The 18,733-nt window shown below is 37.2% G+C and overlaps 2 protein-coding genes across 3 annotated transcripts; one reads left to right on the top strand and one right to left on the bottom strand.

Moving 5' to 3' along the window:
* The first annotated feature begins 1,120 nt into the window (after positions 1–1,120).
* Positions 1,121–7,114, top strand: LOC146318852 (mannose-P-dolichol utilization defect 1 protein-like). Of its 2 annotated transcripts, XM_084730270.1 has the most exons (7): positions 1,121–1,273; positions 1,596–1,661; positions 2,621–2,753; positions 3,945–4,030; positions 5,568–5,683; positions 6,544–6,654; positions 6,757–7,114. In XM_084730270.1, the coding sequence occupies exons 1-7, from the start codon at positions 1,183–1,185 to the stop codon at positions 6,880–6,882; spliced, it is 729 nt and encodes a 242-aa protein (XP_084586396.1). In that variant the 5' UTR covers positions 1,121–1,182; the 3' UTR covers positions 6,883–7,114. The 2 variants fall into 2 exon arrangements, with proteins under 2 accessions (XP_084586396.1, XP_084586397.1); XM_084730271.1 differs by lacking the exon at positions 1,121–1,273 and having other exon boundaries at positions 2,502–2,753.
* Positions 7,115–14,021: 6,907 nt separating this feature from the next.
* Positions 14,022–18,590, bottom strand: slc25a35 (solute carrier family 25 member 35). The gene is made up of 5 exons (XM_084730272.1): positions 18,069–18,590; positions 17,880–17,945; positions 17,648–17,800; positions 15,334–15,468; positions 14,022–14,380 (listed from the first exon to the last, which is right to left on the bottom strand). The coding sequence occupies exons 1-5, from the start codon at positions 18,438–18,440 to the stop codon at positions 14,210–14,212; spliced, it is 897 nt and encodes a 298-aa protein (XP_084586398.1). The 5' UTR covers positions 18,441–18,590; the 3' UTR covers positions 14,022–14,209.
* Between the last annotated feature and the right edge of the window lie 143 nt (positions 18,591–18,733).

The raw sequence follows: 18,733 nt of genomic DNA on the forward strand, positions 1-18,733 counted from the left end.
GGAATAAAATAAACAAAGACTGTGACCAGCACAAACACGTCCCTCAGTCTGAGACTGTAACTGCAGACACAATTTTGCACAAAATGTAGTAGTTCTAGCATCTATTTAATAATTTTTTATCCATTACCTCTAAATAACCTGCAAAATATGAAGAATCTGCACAATGTACATTACCTTTAATCTACTTTAAAGCTGCTATTACTGGTGGCCTGTTTCTGCTTCTATTTTGTTTCATATTTTTATATTTTTATTTTTTATGTTTATATTTTCTGATTCATGAACAGAAGCCATTCATAATTTCATTGTACCTGAGTAAAATGTATAAAAATAATAACAATAACAATATACATCTTTATGATCTTTCTGATTCTGAAATGGTGCAATTTAAAGTTCCTTCTGATGATGTGTTTTTCTTTATTGTTACTCCACTTGATTTTCCCTGTGCAGAATGATGTACATGCAGAGTTTAGGACTAGAAGTCTTTTTCCACATTTGAAGGGGAGAAATATGTGTTCTTTATAGAGCTGAATTTAATAGGTATCTAATGGGATTTTGTGACCAGAGTTATAATAGTTTTATATGTATATATATATATATATATATACATATATATATGTTTGTTTTTTTTTGTTTTTTTTGCTTTCAATTCAGTCTAGTTTCAGTTAAATTCCAGTTTACTTGTTATTGTTTATTGTATTGTAAATTATTAGTTTTTATTAGTTTCATTATTAATGTTAATTTATTAAATTATAATGTGAGGATATTTGTCAGGGTCAAGATTTAAGAATGTCTCTTCATGCTTGCTGTATTGCCAAATTTAACCAAACTGACAAAGACTGAAATTTAAGACATTAATAACTTCTTTGTGACATCACAAGTTTGGCAGGCAGTCACGGACCTTTACAGGTGTGAAACCTACACATATGTAGTAGGAAACAACTTGTGTCCAGTAGTAAATCTATGAAATGAAAAATATTTGCATATACTGGATTCTGACAGTGAAGAGGCTATTAGAAGGTTTTTTCTTCTTCTTCTCTTTGTTTTTTTTAATGAAACCGTAGAGCTGAGGGACAGGTAGCTGTCCCGGCTGCGTGTCCTCTGTGGCCCCCATTGTAAACACTGGGGGACCTTTGAACCCCTCCCCCTGTTACTGAGGAGCAGTCCTGCTGCAGCGGACCCACCATGGACACGTCTCCCGTCAAACAGTTCCTGGTTACATATGTGATGCCAGAAAAATGTTATGAGGAGCTTTTCGTCAACTTTCACATGCACGGTGAGGCTCGTCGCTGTGAAATTTAAATGTAAAACGTGTGAAATGTAGAGAAAAATCTTTCCAGATGTGCGGATCGAGGGTGGGGACTTGTGGAGGTTCCCCACCTCCCACTTACAGCTCAGCGCTGTAAACTTTGTTTTTGTAACTTAAAAGTGTGATATTATGTGTTAAAACTGGGCTGTTCAATCCATCACTCGTCCACAGATCATGTTGTAAGTTCACCGTGTTATCCAGCATTAAGCGTTAACGGTGCTGGACATCTGTTTTACTTTTTAATTTTTATTATTTTTATGTTTGTTTGTTTTTTTCATTTATGTCCCAGTGCCTTGTCTAAAGTTTGTCCTGAACAAATCTTTCGGATTCTGGATCTTACTGGACGCTTTCCTTGGTAAGATTTCCTACTTCTAAACTTTTTGATTGAATCACGTGACAGCTGTTGCAGCAGCAACACTAACAAACACAAGCAAACACAACTCACAAAGTTGCATAATAGTGTTTCCATGTGCACGTAGCAAGACCACACCTCAAAAAGGCTGTTCATAATAATAATAAAAAAAAACTTACTTACCTTACTTTAGTAAAAATAATTAAAGTATTTTCAGGTAAAAGTTTCAAAGTAAATGTACTAATTCTGCAGTAAAATGTTCCCTGTCAGTGTTTTACTATTATATGTGATGATTTTGGGTTTATATTACTTACATTAATGTGTATGTTGCATTTAACTGCTGTAGATGTTTGAGGCTGTGCTAATTCCAACTACTTTATATACTGTTGAATAGTTTAATCTACAGTTGTACATTACACTTATCTCTAAAAAGTCAGAAAAACAGCCATTTTCTGCTTTATGACTATACATTTTCCAGCTAGTCTAAGAGGGTTTTAAATAGTTCATTTAACTTAAGATGTGTGAACATTTCTTCAACTCATAAGTTAAGTTATAAGTTTAAGTACAATATTTGCCTCTGAAATTCAGTGTTTAGAAATATAAAGTTGTATAATATGGAAGTGCTCAAGTAGGATTTAAGTACAAGTACCTCACTCATATTTTTTTGTCTTTTAATGATGGATCATTATTGATCGGCTCTCTTTAAAACACAGATTCCCATGAGAACCTTAACATTCTCTGTTGAGCTACAGTGCAATACTTGTAACAGCGTAAGTAACCATGACAACATCAGGCCTTGTGATAATATCACAAAACCACTGCATTAACATGTCATCCATGCAGAAGCAGTTAATGGGAAACTGAATTATGCCTAAGCACAATGAAGTACAGTCTGGTTGTGGTCAGTGATGTTGCACCTCTTCTGCACCCTCCTCACCTCCCTGTGTGTCGACTCCCTGCAGCACAGCTGCCTCAGCTGTTGAAGATACTGTGGAGAAGAAGCGCTTCAGGCCTGAATCTGACCTCTGCCCTGCTGCAGCTTTATGCCTTCTCATGTCCTGTTGTGTATGCTGTGGCCAACAACTTCCCACTTTTGTACGTATGTAACGATGATGAATAAGTTTTCTGTCTGTGCTGATTCACTGACAGATCAGAACGCGAGTCATTAAGTGACATCATAATCATGTTGCAAACCTCCCTGTACCAATCTATTTGAGACGTAGAAACCGACAGTTGAAGTAAACAAAGTGGAAACTGTAGCAGTGTTAATGTTCGAGCTTACAGCTCATTTATGACCAGGTGTTTTCTCTCATCGTCCATGCCTTATGAATAAGTGACTCATCCGTTCACTACATGTGTAACAGAAGAGGCCTTCACACCTCAATACATGTTCTGTCAAGTTTAAAGACTGAGCCTATAAATCCAAATACTTGGTTGAGAATTATAGTCCAGGAATTTTACAGAATGTTTGTCCGCAATGTGTTCTGAATGAAAGTCTTAAGGAATTGTATGCAGGGAAGGTTTTGAAAATCGCCTCATGATCTTACCTTATCAAAAGCTTATCAAAAATGTGTTTTTTGGTGCAGACATTTTGTGAGGAAAAAAGGGATGAGCCACGAAAATTAACAGAAAATCTGACAAATGATTATTTCTAATGAGGTCTCCTCTATAACAAATAAAAACAGATTCAAGTGGTGGTTCAAAGGTAAATCTGCATCACTATAGTAGTATACTTGTCAACAAGACAACTTAAATTGGCACTAATCTATATAAATATTGGCACTGATTAAAATAATTTTTAAAACAAAAGTATCATTTTTCTGTTACTTTCAGAATATTTGTGACATCATGTTGGCCTTGATCTACATAAATGTTGGCAATGATGAGCATAAACATGTTAAAACTGTTTTTATTACAAAGATCTTATTCATTTAAGGGTTCAGAATTAACTTTTTCACATTTACTATAGTGTATCCAACTCCATGTCTCATATAAAACACAATCTCTAGTTGATTGTGGACAGCACTGAATCTTTTGTGTGGATATCAGACAAGAAGACATTCATATCAGTTTTTAAAAATGCTAAATTATAGTATCACTGATTTCAGTTCTATTTTTCAATACTTTCCCCCACTTGGATTTCTTAAGACTTCTGATGTGTTATAAATGTTGTATAATGCCTGTACTATGCAGCTGAGTGGAGAAAACTGTTCTGTTTTACATATGTCTGCAGTATTATCATAGTTGTATATTTATATGATGTGTTGTACTTGAACTGCTCCACAGTGCCTGGGGTGAGAGGCTCTTCACTTTGGCCCAGACAGCAGCGATTATCTTCCTCATCCTGCATTATCGTGGAGATACCATCAAAGGTACCTTTAACTTTTTACAGTTTCACATTTCAAATAATGTATATACTGTCAGGGTGAGTGTGGCATTGTTTTCTGTTTTTCTTATGGTATCAAATCTTATGAAAAGACCAAAACCAACAATTTGTTAGTCCCTGTCTGTGGCCTGAATTTCTACTGAAGATATAAAAACAAAATATAGTTACAGAAGTCTTAGCTATTTCCTAAGAAAGCCATAGGTTTTAGCAAACATTACTCAAATAGGAGTAGAACGTGCATTTGCTGCACTACTTTCAGTGGTGGATTAATACACATTTGGGTATTTGAGGGAGTATTTACAGCAGCACGATAGTGAATGCTGGACTGACTGAAATCAGCCTTCATGATTATTTTGGTGTATTTATCAGGTTGTGTGTTTCATCTCTCTGTGAGTGAGTCTGGTTGACATTTGTTGTTTTTTGTAAATGTCTGAGATAAAAACACTCTATAAACTAAAAACCTTTCCGTAGCCCACAGGTTTAAAAAAAAAACAAAAAAAAAACTTCCTTTGATGTTTATATATCGAGGGTGGATTGAGGTTACAGATTATTGCGTTTTGGCAGCAGTTACAGCACACACTAGATATCAGCCATGTTTGCCGTGCTTTTATCAAAGTGCTGTGTTTCCTCACACTGATGGAACTGTAAACAACAAGGATCTTTGGTGAATGTCAGAACTGTAATTCATTTAAAAAGAATTAAACATTGAAAGGTTTATCATAAAGTATATCTAAACAAAACTGCATCCAAAGAACAAAAACTGTATAGTAATTAAATAAAAATGAACTTGTTTCACAGAAGTGAACTTTTGTGACACATGAATAAATGACTAAGCTGGATCAATAATTACAGGAGCCTTAAACTTTACAGTCACCAGCCATAATATGTGTATGTTTAAGCACCTTGTGTATTATCAACTTTGTATGAATGGAAACATTTAGCAGTTCAAGCAGTAGCTTGAAATGTCACTTGTGGCTGTGCAAATAAATTTGAATTGTCCACATTTTGTTTTCAGTTACTCAGATATAGAGTGCCCTTCTAGAGGACAACATGTGGTTAAGTGCCCTCTAAGATGCCCTTCCAGAAAATGTAATGAAGAGAAACTGGAACTTTTTCACCTGAATGCATAATGATTGTTGCCACGCTGGTAATACAGGTGGTACCCTTTTCATTTTTTTTCACCCCTACCTGTCAGGGTCCACCAGTGTATCAGTCACTGTTAGAAACAGGATGTGAACGGTGGTTTATCAGCTCGCCACAGTGTTTCAGGAGACTCACACATCATTTTCAGTCAGTGCTTTCCTGGAGCGCCACCTTGTGGTGTAACCACCTGCCTCATGAGCTTTCCAACATGACATTTAGGAATTTAAACATTTAAAACACATTCACAGAGAGATGATTTAGTTTTTTGGTGAGATGATTATTTAATCTGAAACATTTTATTTTGTAAGTGACCATAAGTATGAAAATTTTTGATGTGTTTCTACCACCCTATATAATCTTGTTTTGCATTTATGTGGCAGGACTGCTGTTCCTCTTGGCGTACGGTGGTGTAATGTTCCTCCTGGGCTCATATGCAGGTGCAGCAGTCGCCTCAGTGATGCAGACCTCCAGTCTGGCAGCTTTAATTACAAGCAAGGTAGTAACTCAAATGCTCATCTTGTCTGTACAGCTCAATCTCTGAGCTGTTCCATGATTATAGTTTTTCTCAGAATCATATTTTTCTAAAACAATAAACTTAAATCTATGAACTATTAGTTTGTTGTTCACAAAAGCTTTAAATTTCTCATTCATTCAAGCAACACACATGTGAGAGAGTAAGTACCAATGTCTACAGTTTGCACAGTAGCCACATGGCTCGCTGATCAGAACTGATGAGTTGATTCTAAGTGAAACTGTCAAACTCTTCACAAAATCTAAACATGCTCTTAAATATCTGCAACATGTAATGTTTGCGATGTCTGCTGAATTGGCAAATAAGCTGCCACCTGACAGTAATGAACCAGGGATAATATTATTTAACTTGAAAGGTGAATTTTTGGTCTACAGTACATGGAACACATTGCTACAATTCATTCACTGTATACATACACGTGTGCATATCCTTTTTCTGTGTACTACTCTTACCTACTGCTGAAGCTTGAATCTAAAAAGCTCAGTGTGATACACAACAGCATTCAGCTTGTATAGTATAGTCAGCAGTAAGACGGCACAAAAAAGTAGAAGAAAACAGATGTTTGTAGATAATACATATTTCCAGGGTTGCACAATAGCTCAGTTTCGAAGGATGAATGAAATGTTTTGGGTGAGTTACTACCTTTTGCAGACATGCAATCGAGCAGTGATGTCCCATAAAACAGTTGTGACGATTGAACTTAGAGTTTATTAGAGAACGTTAAGACTGTTTTAAAAAAAAAATGAACCAAAGCGATTTAGAAAAACTATAAGACCAGTGAACTGTGATCAGAGGAGAGTGATTTGCTGGATTTGTTCTTCCAGGGTCTCCAGGCTGGAACAAACCACTGTAATGGCCACACAGGCCAGCTGTCCACTCTGTCTGTGTTCCTATCGTGGGCAGGCTGTCTGGGTGTTGCCTTTATGTCTCTACAGGTATAAACACAAACATAAAGATAGCTGCACCGTATTTCTCACTACTCCAATCTGCCATTGTTATCTTTACTGACTGAAGTTGCTTCAAACTTTATTTTGTAGGAAACAGGAAGCTCTTTGTCTACTCTGTCACACACACTGTCAGCCTGTCTCAGCTGTGTCCTCCTGGCCCAGGTTCTCTGTTACAGCAGCAGCAGCAACGCCACCACTAAAGACAAGAGCGAGTAGACGAATGAACACTGACATCACATGTAGATCCTTCCTGTCATTCAAGAAATGCTTAGCAGGAAATGTCTGTGTGCTACACTTGGACCTACTTACCTACAAGTCTTGTGCTTATTATGAGACCTTTTGTTGTCATGTTATTCTATGATTTTATACATTTTTCATTATATTTCTGTGGCTAATGTCCTATTATTGTAATGGTGAGAGAATAAAAACAAGGGTTTGCTGCCCTCTAGTGTTGAAATAACACATGATTTATTGTCAGGGGCTTTTAACAACATCTGCAGGTGAGTACAAACTTGGCTGACCATCTACACCAGGCCTATTCAAACACATTTTTTAGAATGGCCAGATTTGTAAAAAAAAAAAAAGTGCCATGGGGTCATATATTTACATTACCTATGTCTGACTTATAAAGTTCGGGATTTAAATGTGTGTAAAAAAAAAAAGCACTTTTAAATTTTTTCTACACTAGAAGCTTTCGCTATCGGAGAAAAACATACAAACGTACAAGGACAAACAATGCACCTTTGTAATCCTACATTAGATGTAGGTTGTTGTTTTAATAAATGCAATGTTGCATTTAACATCTTTTTTCATAGTTTTAAATGCTTTAAACCTTTAAGGTCACTAAAGGTTTGGATTCAGCTCACAGGCATCTTAAGATAGTAATAGTAAGGCAAAAAAGGTTCCAAACATTTTCAGAAGAATTTCACTAGTCTGAATCATTTCTCAAGAACATACAAGGTTTTAAACTGGGGAACAAGTACAGTCACGCAACAGACGCGAGCAAACACACAAGCAGTTATCAGGTAAAGTAATTTGTTCCTCCTCTGTGGTCGAAGGAACATCCTACTGATGATGCATTTATGTCTCATTATATTTACTAATCTCACTGCTGACTGGGAAAATGTTCATGTCAACCATCATGATAATTCCAGTTGGACTACTTTTTTAAAATTATTTTCTAATTGGTATCACATAATATGATTAATCATTTCTCAAGAGGTGGTTCTCACCTCCCTGGGGCCCAAAGCAAAAGCCACGTGAACCATTTGCCACACAGACACACCTGACACACCAGTGCTTTCACTACAATCCCTCCTCCTTTCAAACTGTTTGCTCCATCTGTCACTCAAAGAACAAATAGATCTATGTAGAACAGAATGAGATACAAAAGAACAATATTTATTGAATAGAATGTTGTGTAGAATCTTAAAATAAGTGAATATTTACATTAAAATAAAATAAGAAAGAAACACTGTTGAAAATGTAGGAAACACTAAAACACACAACACTGAGCTTTGGGTCTTCTGCTAGGTAATTAGTCAGTTAATTGATTTTAAATTCAGTATTTAATCATCTGTGAATGTCAATCCACTAATTTCCATCTTGTATTAGTTCAGAGTTGTAATCAGTGGTGGACTGTAACTAAGTGCATTTACATCAAATACTGTACTTATTTTATCCTTTACTTGAGTTTCATTTTAACAAACTTTATGCTTCTATACTACATCCTAGAGACAAATACTGTACTTGTGAGACTCTTATCAAACGTGAAATTTGGTGCATATCAGATCATTTATACTAAAGTTAGAGCAATTTTGTGTGTCATGGCGAGTCATCAAAACTTGATGTCCTGCCGCAGCCACACTGTTCAATGCTGACCAAATCTTTTAATAACTTTTGATCACAAAGTAGTTTAGACGGCACAATGTGATTTTGAAGTCAATCAGATTTCTGGAGGAGTTTGTTAAAATATGACTTGTGTACAATGCCAAAATTGACCACGAAATTAAAAATGGCTGACTTCCTATTGGGTTTAGCCAAGAGTCTCCCACCAACCAAACTCATGTCCTAATTTCATGCCTGGACTACTATTGAACATGTGAAGTTCCAGGCAGATTCAAACAAGTGACCGTAAGTGCTTTTTCAATGTTTCCATAAACATTTCAAAATCATTGTGACTACGTTTTGTAGAAAAAAGTCATCATTTTACTGCTGGACTGAGAGATTGAACACACAATAAGGGCAGTTAAGGGAAATCTTTGTGAAAGCTCCAGTAAATTGTGTCAAAGATGTTATTAGATTTGCCCCTAAGCACCAATTTTGAGTTAATGGACACCTTTGGACTTGTGAACTCCAGGTAATGTCAGCCACCATGCGTGAACAAAATGCCCAGTGTTGCTCAGTGACACTCCAAACATTTCCAGGCGCTCTGCCAAGACACACTGATTTAGTTGCCTGTATTGGCACATGTGCACCAATGACATGGTAACCCTGTTTATTTTAGCAGATTTATTTATTTTTTATTTAACAGGGACAGATCGCATTAAGTTAGCAAAAAAAAAAAACACAAATTTTCCTATGCAGTGGATTTTCTGAGCTGTTGAACCGTACTGTGAACTGAATTTAAATAATGCTGTTAACTATTGCATCTGAACATTCGGTGCTGATATTAAATGTTCCCACATTTTAAAGATAAAGAAAGAAAGCATACAGAGTTAACAAAGCTGTCACCTTCAGTCACCTCTATGTCTATAAATGGCAAGGTCAAACATTATCTGTGTGTACATAAAAATCTGGGCCTCCTACATTTCCTTATCTGAGTCATCTTTGATTTTTCACATGGCTGACTTTCTGAACAACCCTGTTGAGTATCCAAAGCAAACGTCAGAGAGGTGCCTGTGCTCCAGGCCATGCTGTAATGCCCAGGCTAACAGAGACACACCTTGTGTTTTTTACATGATGACAATCCTCTAAATGAAGCATCTCAGAGAAGCTTACTGGTCTAAGCAGTTAAAACAAAAATGTCTGCTAATGTATATAAAAACATCTAGAAATATATATGAAGTTAATTAGCTAACAGGGGACCAACTGCTGCTCATGGCATAAGTTTTAATCAGAAACTGGTTAAAGTAAAGGTTAATTACAGATTGTCCTCTGAATAATACTCATGATTAGCATACCAACATGCTAAAATAAACTTGTGAATATCCAAAGTTGGGTGTGGTCATTTTCAAGACAGTGACGTGGCGTATAGGTCCTCTCATCCATAGTAATATGGTGACACATCTTTCATATTTCTGAACATGTTTGCTTTTTACTTTCTCTGTTTCCAAAATAATAAGTTATTTTCTAATCAGTCTACATGCTAAACACAAAATACAGAATAAATACATTTAATTCTAATAATGAAAATAACAATAACAGAAATCAGAATGAAAACAGAGTGTAGCACTTTCTGTTCTCTAATAATTCAATCAGCTGGTGGGGAAATTCATTAGTTGGTCAATTTCGTTCATTCTCATTTTTGTAAACTTGAGGAAATGAACCTCAAGCCACAACCTCAGCTGCCTAAAGTCAGCACCAGTCAAAATATCATTACAATAGTGGTACTAAAGCTTTGATATGGTAGAATATGATTTCATATGAAATTGAAACAAAGTGAGTAATACAAAAACGTCCATACATAAAAAGCCTGATAGTTTATTTACTCTTCAAGCCCGTTGCACAGAAACATTGCCTGCCTACAACAGAGAGTTCATTTTGTAACACATTCATGAAACACTGCAAAGCTGCCACATACAACATTCTTTGTAATTGCTCAATTCTTGCTCAACAATTTTTATGAGGTTGCACGACTCATAAATTATCAGACTCAGCACTGGGACCATCTGCAAATAACAGTATCTGAACTGGCATGGCTGGTGGACAGCTCGCCATGTTAAGAATCAGATGAAATGTTTTTCACCACAGAATAAAATCTGATTGTTCACATAGGCAGGTTTCTCATCTGGCAGTTCAGTTTGGTGATTTTAGTACTTTTGGTGTTTGAACCACTGAAAAATAATTCCACTGGTTTGATATAAACTAAAAAAATGTCACACTGTCTTAACAGGGATCATTTCTGGTCAGACATACTTGAGCTAATATTTCAAAGACAACTCTTCAATGGGGTCTGGAGGAGACAACTAGAGTCTGTTTGATCCATCCTAATGTTCAGTGAATTAAATATAAAGTACTGCTCATACTTGTGTGAAGTACAGTGTCCTAGCCCACTTGAACCTTCATGACAAACCAAAAACATTAAAAGCATTAAAGCAGACTTGAGAGTGCTCCATAAGAAACCACATATTTTGTTTGTAGTACAAATGTGTGTTGTTACACTAAGAAGACAAAGTTGCTTTGAAAGTATAAAAATGGCAACAGCAATATAAGGAGACTTTAGGAGAAAAACTTCATAATAAAAAATAAACTCAACTAACATTCGTCTCCTGTGTTACATCATGGAAGTTGTTCTTAGAGCTACAGTACATTTATTACATGTGTTGTGACAAACACGTTGTGGTCCAATGTTGAAAGCTGTTCAGTCACTGCTGAAATTAATAACAACTAATGATGTATTATTGAATTTTTGACACTTAGCAGAGTATTGTGCACTTTGTGAAGAAAGCGCCAAATCTGGCTCACACCCCAAGGATTTTTGTATAACCTTTGAGTTCAAAAATATTCCAGTGTCCATTTCGTGACAATGGGACTACTGGACAAAACTGTACAAACAACGCAGAACGTGAGGTCCTCTGCACACTGGTGCGGTAACAAAAACGACACTGAGCTGCCGGAGTCAGTGGAACACTCTGGTTATGAGTCTATTTTAAGTCACTAATTAATTAATTAAATGTATGTTCATGATGACCTGGAAAATGTAAAATTACAGCATGTAAGTGATGTCAAAGCTAATTTATCTGTCCCCAAACCCAAACAAAAAAAAAGTAAATAATCTGTTGGATATTCATTTACATTAATACCTAAATACTTTAAGATTAATACCAATGATGATTTTACAGTGTTGTTGGGACGTACATGTTAGTGACTGTTGGCACAGTTGTCAAATACCATTTAATAGTTATGTAAATACAACTAAAATCATTAAGTATTCATTTAGATGATTTTAATATCAATTGATTAGATAATAGTAATACATAAAAAAAACAAAGTTATAAAAAAGTTAAACTTAGTATAAAAAGTTATCAGATTTGAAGTTTAACTTAACTGCCAAAAGTGAAACTTGAATTACAAAATCTCCTCTGTCATAATTTTGTTTGTTTGTTGTTTTATTATGGATAAAAGGACCAGTGTGCAGGATTTAGTGGGATCCAGTGGTGAGGTTGGAGATCGCAACCAGCTGAATAAACACTTGCCTCACCCTCCCCTTCCAAGCGAAGGAGAAACTAAACTGGCTGTGAAATTTGCAAAACACAAAAAGGCTGAAATGAAATGACAATGATTCTTATTCAGGTGATTATCCACTATTGAAAACATACTCATGAGTACTAAGTTCAGTTTCAGCCATATTCTGTCAATAGATGCCTGTAAATCTTACACACAGGACCTTTAAGGCACCCCATTTCATCTAAAGTTTTTCATATCACAGTGTTATTTTAGAAGCTACATTTCAAACACTTATTGATAGCTTGATTTTTTTTGTCAGTCTTGAAAGGTGATCTGACAACGCTGGACAGTGATCTTTGTAAGGGGCACTAGAACAATGTTTTGAGTCTGGACAGTCTCAATACACTACAGGTCACACTTATTAAATAAATATTGTTTGAGGGACAGGGAACAAGTTTCTGATAACACAGACTGAGCATTTACATTTTTCAGTATTATGTGACTGAGTCAGCTGCTCCTGGCATGACGCTGTATAGTCTGAAACAGCATGTTTCTAAAGACATACACATGCTGAATATTACAGCTGAATAATCAGAGGAAAGATATATGAACTCAAAGCCAAACAATAAAGTTTTTTTAGCCACGTTTTGATTTGTTTTGACTTTTTTTTTTTTGCAGTACAAAGTAAGTTAACCACCAGATAGACTTACTGGTAAAAACATCATTAAATTTGACAATTTTTAACATAGTTATAAATGTATAACTAGTGTCCCAAAGGTGCTCGGTGACATGGAGAAACCTTCAAGTTTTTCTGGCTCTGTTTCAAGGACAACTTTTCATATTCTAACAGTGAGGTCTGGAGGAGACAACTAGAGTCTGTTTGATCCATCCTAATGTTCAGTGAATTATATATAAAGTACTGCTCATACTTGTGTTGAGTACAGTGTCCTAGTCCACTTGAACCTGCATGATAAACCAAAAACAACAAAAGTGTTAAAGCAGACTTGAGAGTGAAACCACCAAGTTTTTCTGGCTCTCATGGAGAGTTGTAAAACAGTTTTATTACAGCTCTTGAGGAGTCATCAGGCAATCAGGTCTTGCCTGATCTACTTGTACTTTTATTGTAATTAACATGAACTACTTATTGTTTGGGGTTCATCATGTGTTTTTATTGCATTATATAATTATTATTTTAAAAAAAGTCTATCTATGCATGAATGATGCAAATTGGCTACTGTGAAATGTTAAATGATATTAGTCTATTCAGTAACAACTAAGTTTGTGTGCATCCCTATGAAAATAAAAAAAATTGTCAATAAATAATTCGGACAACAAAAAAAACACAAAACTGTGTTTGTACATATCATAATGCCGGTCCCTTGTTCAAAGTACAGACTACTAATGTGCACAAAGTCATAAAGAACCTGGAGGGGTCTTATCCAGTGTATGCAGAGAATAATTTTACTGTATGGATAGCATATTAAAATGACATGTTATAATTTCTACCTTTATCCAATAGAAAACTCATTTTATGCTGCACTGTGTCATCGATAACTGATGAAAAGTTACTGCTATTTCACTTAATGGGAGTTGTGGCTAAAAACCCACTTGGACATGTAATAAATGTAATAGCTCATTTAGCTATTGTGGCTGTGGGCACAATCTATTCATTTTCTCAAACTGTGAGTCATTTTTAATGCTTTCTGCAGAAGGTACAGACTTCTGTCCAGCGAACTTCTTCTCTATCTTTTGGAATGGCATAACTGAAGAGTATAAGAGCTATAAAAAAAAAGCCATACTGTTTGATGTATTTGCCACAGAGGACATACATTATACTGTACATGAGGTCTATTGGGTTATCTTCTAAGTTCCTATGTAGGTTATCATCATATCTGTGTACATATGTCACCATGACAAATCCCAAGTGCATTCCTGTCAGAACTGAACTTGCAATTCACCTCCATTCTGACTAATGTGTTTTCTCGTTGGAGTGTACAATGTTACCTTTGCTCTTTCTCTTTCCCATCAAGAAAGGAGAGCATCACCTGGTTTTTCTTTCGCCTCATAATAATAAACTCATTAGATGAGGACTCATTTAACCTGGGCACTCAGAACTTAATGAGTTACCCATTTTCCACTTTTCTTGTCTCTGGTGTTATCTGAACTGCTGGTACAGTTTGCGTAGTTCATCCCAGAAGAACAAAGACAGAATGGTGTGTGGACCGAGCCGGAAATAAGAGGCTCCCAAGCCTTTGTACAGTCCCATCATGCCCTCCTTTCTCAGCGTCTTGGAAAAGCAGTCAGCAAATCCTTTATAAAGCTGTCCCTAAAAGACGAGGAAATGAAGGTCAGCGTGGATCTGGTCAGCTGAATGTGATGAATGTATAAAACATACTGAGACATAAATTAAAACATTCAACGAATAGAGCAAAAACAACAGTGGGCACTTAACACCAAAACAGACGAGTTAGAGGTTTTGGTAACCATCTGTTGAGAAATCGAAGGGTGCTCTTGTTGGGAACTTTTCAAAAATGCTAACTTGTGAGATAAAATAAATAGAGTGAGCAATAGCAGAAACAGTCTCTGCCATATCCAGTATCCATTGTTTAAGAGCAATAAAAGAGCAGCCATACAGACTAAACAAGTTAGCTAACACTACCATTAGCTACTGTTAGCAAACTAGTGTTCTATTGTTAGCTGACACAAACGTTAGGAAGCACTACCATTAGCTAGTCAGTAATTTAACCACAACTACAGATGGAAAAGTGAAACTTAGGTCAGCTTAACAGTTATCCTAAAGTTAGGAGAGTTCATTAGAGATTCTGAGAAGTTAGGATGGTTGTGTAATACACATTTCCTATCTTAAGTTGGGATAGGATCGTTGACTGTTCATTAATTATGTCTTGGTAGAATCCGCAAGTTCGGAACAATTGTGAACTTATTTATAGTGCGGCCAAACAAACATTCATCACACCACCTTGTTTTAATAAATGCATTAAACGATGGTGTCTAACATGGTGATACTTAACTCTTCATCGAATGCTATCTTATGCATTATCTGAAATGAGGTCATTATGCATATGTATCACTTCCTGTGAGACCCTTTTGAACTAATACTTAATTAATGTGTGCAATAATGGCAGAACCCGTCAGTTACAATGAAAGCTACAATACAGAAAGACTATTTCAGAATGACACACGCATATAGTATAAAAATTAGGTTTCATGTGATGAAAATCTAAAGGAGTGCAACTTTAACATATTAGTCCTCCTCCTCACCTTGCCCAAATGATCCACGGGCTGGTTGTAGAGCCGTGTGCTCACCACATCAAAAGGTGTCATCGCCAGCACTACCACCACACTGCTGATCATACCGGCAGTAAGGGCCACCAACCAGCTGTCCTTTGAGAACACCTTGGGAAGAAGAAAATAACAATGTGGTGAGGCCACAAGCTTAGACAAGACGACAGAGAATGCACTTTATGATATGGGAGACTCATGATAGAAGTGAGAAATGACAGAATGTAACACACCAGTGTAGTGATATTAGACATATATCGTCGTCAGCATACTGTCATGTGTGCAGCCACTTCTAATTATAACTGGATATGATCTCTCATGAGCAGTGAAACAGAAGAATGGATCTATTATTAGTGCTTGTGTTAAACACCCACACTCACAAACTACAGCAGCTATGGTCAAAGCTATTTTCTATGCCAACCTTCAGTTTTACAACACAAAAAAAATAGAAAACACAACTTTATTGTACACAGTAGAGATAATTTTCCTCAAGCTTTATAGGGCAATAAAATAATAAAGACACCACAGCAGTAGCTAAGCATTTTTTGGCACTTTGAAGGTCTTTCATTTGTCAGCGATGTTCACTGCCTGAACATTGTGAAAAACAGCACAAGTTACGTTATGTTCCTGTCAAAAAGTGAGCTGTACTTCAACAGAATAATACAGCAGCTTATGCAAGAGGCAGTGGGTGTGCTGCATGCCTGTGACGATCGGTGGGTGTGGACAGACCCACCTTCACCCTCACAACCAACCCACCAATAAATACAGCTCAAAGTAAATCTGGCAAAGTAAAATGCCTACACACAAGAACGTCAGGATTCCTGTCTGGTCATTAATTGAACACAACGCTGTTCATTGATTGTTATCAGTTCTAGCATTTAGTATGAAAGACCTTTTTTTTTAACTAGAGCTGGGTCAGCAGCAAGTAAACTGGCGTCCTAGTTGTGTAAGCTCCATGTTTTCAGCCAGAGAGGCCAATGAAAGGTGTCGAATTTCTATTCCAGAAAAGTGCAATGCCTGGGGCTTTGTCGCTGTCACAATGACAGCTTTTGTAATCTCCACACAGCTACCGACTACAAATTATATCTTTTAAAGCCTGCGTCTCTGAGTCTAGGGCTGCAACTTGTCAACAGTCCTAAGGCCCAAATGTATTCAGTTTAGTATCATATAAGACAAAAAAATGAACATTTTGGTATTTGAAAGAACTTTTAGCTTTTTTTTAAATATCAAAATTCTTGCTGATGAATTTGTGGCAGCTCAACTAATTATTTGAGCTGTACGTGAGCTATGCCAGAACACCCAAAATAGTCATGTTAATTCTTGAACAGTGCTCTCATTTGGAGGATGTGCACACGTGGTGGAGGAAGCTGAGGAAACAACATTCCTCCAGTGAGTCTGTTTCCACTTATCACTCCTGAATTTAGATGATGAGAACTCAGTGAGCCTATTAAGGCAGGTTTTTTTTTTTTTAAGTCTGAGACTGTGGGCTTCCCTTCAGCAAAAGATTGGTAAAGGCCATTATTTACAGGCTTTTTTTTTGTGAAGCATCAAAATCAGGAAATGATTTGGTTTGCATCAGCAGCAACACCGCTCATATACAGCTGAGTGAAAATGAAACAGTAAAATAAACCCGACAGTACAAACAGTGACACAGGAAAGAAACTAGACTTCAAACCACAGAAACTGAGTTAGAAGTTACAAAAGTTGGAGAGCTGAACACAGAGACTTTTAAAAGTGACAGACATGAGTCGAGTCTCGGCTTTCCAGAGACACATCAGAAAAACAAACATAAAGGCAAACTTGTGTATAGACAATGGGAAAAAGGTCAATCGCCTATTTTTAGTGTAATGGTATTAGTTTACTTGCTTAGTTTTGGTCAATTTCTGAATGTCTATGGGAAGAAAAAATGATGATGTCTCAACTATAGTTCCATACAGACGTGTACACATGAGGTATAAGGAAATTTGCGATACTGTAACATGTTGGCGAAGACTTGCAGTATGGGTATAAAATGGCCACAGAGTAAAGTAAGTTTTTGTAACCACAGGTCATTGGTTAATGTCAAACCCTGTATGACACAGCCGAAAAAACAATAGTGTATCTCTGAACTATCTATTTGACTAAATCACACACATTAATGCTACTCTATGTGATCTCCTTTTGACAGATAATGTTATACTTTTTTACTTCCATTCACCGAGCCTCTACCTAAAACTGTTTGGAGACCCCCTGTGGAGGCGCACGTCCCACTGTGAAAACCTCTGCACTAACAGAAACAGAAACACATTCCAACCTGAAGGTCAATTACAAGCTCCTTGGAGGAGGAGAAGGTGGAGAGTTGTGCGGCTGACCCCACGCTGACCCTGGGCACAGCAGCACTGGAGCCTCTCCACAATCCCAGAATGCCATGCTCCCTGTAGATGGCTGCCAGAGCGTGGATCATCCCCTGACAGAAGGAGGAGGAACATGTGAGGGAACTGTTGATGCCTCATATTTAACACTATCAGTGTGTGTTATGATGTTACCTGGTGTTTATACTGATGTCCAACAGCTATAGAGGACGTGGCCTGACTCTGCAGATGAGTCTTAACCTGTCAATGGAGAACAGCGTGTTTACTCTCCTCCACAGTTACAATGACAGCTAACCTTGAAATGTCACAGCTGAGAAACCTTAAAGGAGCAGTGCACAGAAAATAAAAATCAGGCTAACTGACCAGGTATATGGGGCTGCCCATCACGGCTCCCACCACTCCAGCCACAGCTCCTGCTAACGTGGTTTTGACCGCGCTGACCCTGCCGTTGGTGTGGATGTAACCAGAGGACTCAATGATGGCGTAAGAGCCGAGCCTCACTCCATTCATAAAAAACTGATAGACCAGTCCGGGCACCAGTCCCTTCTGTAAACCGGCCAGTCCGTCCACTTTACCTATTGTGTAGAAGGCATGGAACACGTTGCGATAATAAACCTGGTAGGATCCCCGGCTCTTCAGCTCTCCCTGCAGCTGCATCCGCGTTTTGACGACCTCCAGCGGGTTGGTGAAGAGACACGCACCGCACGCTGCCGCTCCGCTCAGCACGAAGTCCATCACGACCGTCCGTCCGTCCGGCGAGAGGACAGATGTGGAGTTCAGGCCTGCCGAAGGTCCAACACGCCCTACATATCAGTTCAGAGGCGTTTCCTCCTTCCCTAAAACTGTATGACCAAACGGCGTGCCACAGGGACACATCAGTGCGCAGACATAGGAGCCCTTCAGGAGCTTCTCGGAATGTCGTAATTTAGAAAATCGAATTTGTAAACGTTTTTCCTTCTTTTTTTTTATTGAATTTTCATCGACACACAATTGCCAAAAAGTTACATTTTTTTTTTTTTTTTTTATTA

Source organism: Lutjanus erythropterus, chromosome 11 (genome assembly GCF_056507025.1).
Source record: "Lutjanus erythropterus isolate fLutEry1 chromosome 11, fLutEry1.hap2, whole genome shotgun sequence".
NCBI lineage: Eukaryota > Metazoa > Chordata > Actinopteri > Lutjaniformes > Lutjanidae > Lutjanus > Lutjanus erythropterus.

What these genes read in the sequence shown, in the direction of transcription:
- LOC146318852 (XM_084730270.1), top strand. Translation starts at nt 1,183, where the DNA reads ATGGACACGTCTCCCGTCAAACAGTTCCTGGTTACATATGTGATGCCA. An exon ending in CGTCAACTTTCACATGCACG is followed by an intron (nt 1,274 to 1,595) that starts GTGAGGCTCGTC and finishes TTTATGTCCCAG; the next exon opens with TGCCTTGTCTAAAGTTTGTC. An exon ending in TCGTGGAGATACCATCAAAG is followed by an intron (nt 4,031 to 5,567) that starts GTACCTTTAACT and finishes TTTATGTGGCAG; the next exon opens with GACTGCTGTTCCTCTTGGCG.
- slc25a35 (XM_084730272.1), bottom strand. Translation starts at nt 18,440, where the DNA reads ATGGACTTCGTGCTGAGCGGAGCGGCAGCGTGCGGTGCGTGTCTCTTC. An exon ending in TGGGCAGCCCCATATACCTG is followed by an intron (nt 17,946 to 18,068) that starts GTCAGTTAGCCT and finishes CTCCATTGACAG; the next exon opens with GTTAAGACTCATCTGCAGAG. An exon ending in CCGTGGATCATTTGGGCAAG is followed by an intron (nt 14,381 to 15,333) that starts GTGAGGAGGAGG and finishes CTCGTCTTTTAG; the next exon opens with GGACAGCTTTATAAAGGATT.